General features: G+C 48.2%; 1 protein-coding gene across 1 annotated transcript; it reads left to right on the top strand.

The window, feature by feature from the left end:
- Positions 1–436: 436 nt before the first annotated feature.
- On the top strand, positions 437–5409 carry LOC109751590 (F-box/LRR-repeat protein At5g02910). Its single transcript, XM_020310468.4, has 6 exons — positions 437–621; positions 792–904; positions 1288–1623; positions 2675–3211; positions 3331–3492; positions 3586–5409. Exons 1-6 carry the CDS (start codon positions 555–557, stop codon positions 4009–4011), a joined length of 1641 nt encoding a protein of 546 aa, XP_020166057.1. The 5' UTR covers positions 437–554; the 3' UTR covers positions 4012–5409.
- Positions 5410–6394: the final 985 nt, after the last annotated feature.

Raw genomic sequence — 6394 nt, 5'->3', positions numbered from 1 at the left:
TTCCATAAAATGATGCTGGTTTTGTTTCTTGCCTAACTTGAGGAATGCTATGTAGATGGCTCTTTTTTCGCCTTTTGCCGTACAGGTCTGAAAAAATGATGGTTTTAGATGGACATCTACATTCTACAGTACTGGCATGCTGATGCTTGGTTCCATATATATGGTAGCTTTTGAATTCGTTTGCTCATGAGTTACATGCCAGGCTGACATGTGCATACTGTTGCGATTTAGTTGTTCATGAGATCCTCCCAACATTTTACCCTAGATGCCGAGGAAGACGACGGTCGACGGCGAGGGCCTCAAAGAGACGACGGGCTTCCAGGCGCCGGCCTTTTGATGGATGGGCCGTGTTATGTGCGAACTTCCTGTCGGCCTACGGCCCGTGTAGTTAGAGAGGGCTGTTAACAGGCCTTGCTGTTGGGTTCTCGTGTCGACCCTAGATAGATAGATAGAGCGACCTTCTCCAAAAGAAAAAGATAGATAGAGCAATCGAGCAAGGGCGGCGCCGACCCCAGGAGGTATCGCCGCGCGGCCGCCGCCGTCCCCGTCGTACCATGGGGCTGCTGGCGCTCAAGCGCCTCGTGTCCGTGCGGCAGGACCGGAAGACTCGATCCCGTTGTGGTAAGCTGCCGCCTCTCGCCCCCCTCATCGCGGCTCCGTTCTGATCTTGTGCAAACGTGTCCCTGTTCGAGATGGTACTGAATAATGCGTGGCATGAGACCTGGTGTTTTCTTGTCAACTTATGTCAATGTCTGGACTATCCATGACCATCCATGGATGGCGTGCTGCAGGTACGTCGATTGCGCCGGTGGCCAAGAGAAAGTGCTCGCCCTGTCAACAACAAGACGATACTCGTCATCAAGCTGCCAAAAGGAGGAGGCGCTCAGTGCCAGAGCTTCCAAAGGTGCGTCCGCCTATGAAACGCACATGATTGGTACATATAGCTAAATAACTTAGCTTAGAAGCACTTTCAGAGTTGCTTTTTAGGAATAAGGAATAACAGGTGATTTTTTTTTCTGGTTTCTTACTGTATTCCCAACTAGAGCATCTATTATGCTATCTAGGAACAAGTAAAGAATAACAGGTGTTTTTTGTGTGTGATTGCCAACTAATGACACTGTCGGGGAAAGGACACTTCTCCATGTAATTCTTAATGTACCTACCACATTGGCATTCCGTTGGGCTATGTTACTCAACTTCCATATCGTCCTATTTCCCCTTAGTTGAAGGATCGGCTCGCCTCCACAATTCCAATGTTTAACTCTTCTCCCATTCGTGTGTATGCAGGACATATGGGATCATATACTTTCCTTGCTGCCACTGCGGGATGCTGCTCGAGCTGGTTGTGTATCTCGCGCGTTATCAAGTTCCTGGACACGCCTTCCCAACCTCACCTTCACAAGGGAAACACTCGGCCTGACTGGAAATGCATGTCGAAAACGTGAACTTGCACGAACTTTCGAAAACAGAGTTTACCGCGTTTTGAGAAAACACTCGGGCGGTGGTGTGAAGACATTCAAGCTTCATCACTGTGGTTCTGGTTTCAACATTCGTGATCTGAACAGGTGGCTTCAGATTGCCGTTACTCCGGGGATTGAAGAAGTCGTACTTTCAGTGCTAATGGTATACTACTTTCTCTGGTCTTCTGAAAGCTATTGTTCTGGACATCAATGCCATCCTAAATACTACTTTGACCATCAATTTTTATTGCATTATGTTTATAATATCCAAAAGAATTCGGGTATTGTGGAGGTATTTTTCAAGATGAGTTCGCATATATGACAGTATGATCTTTGAAATATTCTATCTAACTATTTGTGGAAATATTAGTAGTCAAAACTTCAAGGGCCATGCTACGCGTCGGCCGGCGGATCTTTTTAAAAGATCCGCCGCCTCGCGAGCCGTAGGATCTGGCAGATTTAGTGACCGAGTGTCATCCTCTATTATTGCAACACGGGCCATGTTGCAGAAAATTTCTGCAACACAGGCCGTGTTGTGGAAAATTTCTGCAACACGGGTCATGTTACGGAAATTTTTGCAACATAGGTCAAGTTGTAGATTTTTTTTCTGCAACACAGGTCTTGTTGCAAAATAATTATTTTTGCAACAGAAGTTCTGTTACGGTTTTTTCCGGCAACAGAGGCCTTGTTTCGGAAAAGAAATTGCAACCAGCATTTTGTTGCAGATTTATTTTGCAACATTGATCTTGTTGCGGGATTATTTCTACAAATCGTGCCAAGATTTGCAACAACCCCATTGTTGCAGAAACGGGTGCCTTCAAATGCCTTCGTGCTGAGCTCGGGCATAGTAATCCAGCACCATGCGACCTGGAAAGGGACATAGAGGCTGCGAATTTAGAGGAGAGGGTGAGGGAGGAGAGAGAGGAAGAGGAGGAGATGTAGAAGAAGAGGAGACGGGCGCGTAGCGTCTCACCGGTGTGGCGGTGGCAGGAGCATGGTGGGGGCTCGGGATCCAGCCGCGGAGAAGAACAAGTACAGGGAGAAGATAAGGATGTGATGTTGTAGACTTTTCTGGAGACAAGGAGATAAGGCCTGGGCCGAGAGGACACGTGGCCAGCGTAGAAGGCGACGGACGGAACACACCGATCCGTCGGTTGAACACAAGCTTTTCCCAAACTTCAAATGTTTGACTCTATTCTTGTCTAAAATGACAGCACCGGAGAAAGTACAGATGCGGGCCTCACTACGGGTACGAATGGGTGTCTTACAACTTCCCCTGCTCAGTTTTTTCCAACGGGAGTGGAAACTCGATTCGGCATCTTCACCTCGCCAGTTGTGCCTTCCACCCTGTTGCCGGACTTGCTCGCTTGACAAGACTGCAACTGTTTAAGGTGGACATTACAGGAGATGAGTTAGGGTGCCTACTTTCTAATTCTTTTGCTATGGAGGAGCTGAATCTCACTAAATGCGGTAACGTCATTCACCTGAAGATACCTTGCCTGCTACACAGGCTCAACTGCCTGGTGGTGCTGCAGTGCGGAGCTCTAAAAAAGATAGAAAATGAAGCTCCAAATCTTTGGATTGTTCGCATCGATAGCCAACCAGAGAAAGTTCCAGTTGGAGATGTATTGCAAGTGAAGGACCTCCAAATGCTGGATTGTTCTGAATCTAACCTTGTTCATTATGCTCGTGCTAAGCTTCCGTCCATTATGCCAAATCTTGAAACCCTCAGCGTAGAATCGACCGGGGAGGTAAAAATCCCCAAGTTTTTTTTCATTAGTACTTTGAAAGGATGGCTAGCAATAGATTTGATCATCATGCATTATTCATATGGCAGCAATTATAACATAACCTTGACATATCTATGCAGATGTTCAATACGCCAATCTTACCTGTCAAATTCCTCTACCTCAAGAACTTGCGGATTTTTCTTCATGATCGAGCGATGAAGGGCTTTTCCCCAGGCTATGATTATTTTTCTCTCGTTTCTTTTCTGGATGCTTGTCCTGTGTTGGAGAATTTTGTCTTGGCTGTAAGTCACTTCTCCTCAAGTTTACAATGATATCAGCATCTGCATGTAGAGGAACTACTAACTGTAGCATGCATTTTCTTCCAATGCACACAGGTATTACAGGCTAGCGTAAGGCATGAATTGATTTCCGGAGACCCACATCTGAGGCAGATGCCAGAACACCGGCATGGCAATATCAAGAATGTGACGATCAAGGGCTTTTGCGCTGCAAAGAGCATGGTCGAGCTAACCTGTCATATTCTTGAGAATGCAACATCACTCGAGTGCCTTACGTTGGACACCATATGTGATGATGGCTCTGAAGACCTTGATAGGACTTTTGACGACGGAATTGCTAGATGCTGCTACACAGTGTTAGACTGGGGTATGCTCGACGAAGGCTATAGAGGGCTCAGGGCTATCGAAAGATACATTGTGGGGAAAGTTCCCTCCACGGTCAAGCTAAATGTTTACAAGCTCAGCAGCCGTCGCTATGCTATAAAACCGTATGAATATAGTTATGCCAATTATCTATCCTAGCAATGTTAAATGTTGCGTTGATTGGATCTCGTAACTTGAATCTATTGTTTGAATGTTGAAAAATTACATGGGCCATGGTTTATTTATTTATTTTTGTAAAACGAACATAATCGTGAGTGTTCTGTTGTGTAATAGTAATACACATATTGTTGTGGTCAAGCTGTGAATATGCTACTACTTGCCTGCAGAACATAGTGTAAACAGAGCTTCAGACACGGGACAGAGGCGGAGCCGCTGAGCGGGAGTTTTCATGGTTCGAGTACGCACTAGGCTACAGACTTTCCTGGCTTAAAAGGTCACCCTGGTTATGAAGACGACCATAGCACAGGCTTGTCGTCATTGAGTTCCTCCATTGCTGCAAAGATGAAAGGGGAAGGAGAGACATTTTTTATGGAAAAGACACCCTTAGATCTGATAAATATCAAGAAAAACATGAAAACAATAGCGAGTATAATCGACAGACAAACGATCAACAAAAAAATACATTGAGAATCATACTAGCCTCCTTCTTCCTCCTATTTGCACTGGACAGTAAAGAAAAAGGGACATCTGCAAAGACCCTTGTTGTACCAGGATTTGAAGACCACAATAGTCACTCGCCCCTTGAGACGAGATCTAGAAATGGCTGAAGCAACATCGGTTGGAGCATCACCCAACGCAGTACAGACTTGCAATCCATCACCACCCGTTCAAAGGGTTGTAGAAACTAGACCATGCCGCAGAACAACATGGAAGAAGATGTCATAATCGCCGCACCAATAGCCAGCCAATATCTCTCCTTGAAAGACACACCATCTGCCAAGATCTAAAAGGAGCCAATAAATCTGGGGACACAAACTCTCACATGCCTTCGTCGCGGAGCCAGATCAGACATCAAGGTAGGCAAAGACCAGAGAGACCTTATTCCAACACGTCATCGCTGCCACCACATCGTCGACGTCGTCAAGAAAACACAAACCTAAGAAATAGAAAACAAGACGGACTGGTCCCTACTCCTCTTGTCGTCGACAAGGCCGCCGGACAGGGAAAAGGAGGGGGGATGAGGCAGTGACTTGTAGGAAAACTTTTGCGGAGGTGGCTAGGGTTGGGAGTTGGGGTGGATTGCAACTAGATGGCATATTTTGACGGCTACTGTACGTGTACATTAACAAATTGACTACACAGAAAAATGCATTAGTTTGCATGGTGGAAACTTTGTTTCCTAAGAAACATGAAGGACTTGGATATAGGGGTTATCATTATTTTAATCTTGCTATGTTGGCTAAATAGTTTTGGCGACTTTTATGTAATCATGATACACTATGCGCAAGGATTTTGAAGGCCAGATATTATCCAAACCAAAGCATCCTTGAAGCGGATCCGAAAAAAAGTCCATCATTGTTAGGAGATAGGTTCTGCCGGTTCTAGGGCGGAGATTGTAGGGGAGAGATGGAGGAAGACGAGGACGAGGGCGCGGTGGTCGGCGGCTGGGCGCCGTCCTTGCGTGGTGGAGAAGAGGCGGCGGCGGCGTAAGAGGCGGCTAGGGTTTACGTCTCCCGGCTCCCTAAGGGAAGCCGAGCAAATAATGATTGCTTCTTGCTTGATTAGATTGATACATCTCCTCTCCTTATATAGAGAGGTTTATTTGACTCCTAAGCAAACGACCCTAATAACGATAAGATAATTGGGCTAAGCCCCTAATAACGATAAGATAACTTGGGCCACATCCCACTGGGCTAAGCCCCTAATATGCCGGTCATAACACTTCTCCCCGCCTGCACAAACAGCTCGTCCTCGAGCTGTAAGGCGAGGAAGCGCTTGCTGAACTCCTCGAGGTGATCAACCAGCGTCAAACACCTCCGGGACAGCTGGGGCAGCTAGGTCGCCGAGCCCGGCGGCGACGACGTCCTTCTCAATGTAGTCTGCAGCCTCCAGGTAGAAGAGTCGGGGGCAGACGTGGCCGGGCATGTAGGTCTCATCGCAGTTGAAGCACAACCCTTAGCGGCGACGCTCGAGTAGCTCGGCCGAGGTGAGCCGGCGGAACGGGCGCGCCGCGGTCGCGGCAAGGGGTGCCGCGGAAGCCTGAGCAGGCCGACCCTGCGCGGGAACATCCGGCCAGGGTGGCTGCCCAGCGGCCTGGGACGGTGATGCCTGCTGAATGGCCACCGCGCGGCGCTCGAACACGCGGGCGTAGTACATAGCCGTCTGGAGGTCCTGGGGTCCCTGCAGCTCGACGTCCACGCGGATATGATCTGGCAGACCGCCGACGAAGAGTTCGGCCCGCTGGTGAGCCGTCACGCCGTACGCGTGGCACGCCAGGGCCTGAAAGCGGTCGGTGTAGTCCTGCACCGTACAGGTGAAGGGAAGGCGGCCCAACTCCGCCAGCCGGCTCCCACGTATCGGC

This window comes from Aegilops tauschii, chromosome 5 (assembly GCF_002575655.3).
Source record: "Aegilops tauschii subsp. strangulata cultivar AL8/78 chromosome 5, Aet v6.0, whole genome shotgun sequence".
In the NCBI taxonomy this organism is placed as follows: domain Eukaryota; kingdom Viridiplantae; phylum Streptophyta; class Magnoliopsida; order Poales; family Poaceae; genus Aegilops; species Aegilops tauschii.
This window is presented reverse-complemented; position numbering and strand designations above follow the sequence as displayed.

Bases quoted from the DNA above. Each gene is read 5' to 3' on its own strand.
- LOC109751590 (XM_020310468.4), top strand. From the start codon at position 555: ATGGGGCTGCTGGCGCTCAAGCGCCTCGTGTCCGTGCGGCAGGACCGG. The intron at 622-791 runs GTAAGCTGCCGC...GGCGTGCTGCAG, and splicing joins GAAGACTCGATCCCGTTGTG to GTACGTCGATTGCGCCGGTG. The intron at 905-1,287 runs GTGCGTCCGCCT...GTGTGTATGCAG, and splicing joins CAGTGCCAGAGCTTCCAAAG to GACATATGGGATCATATACT.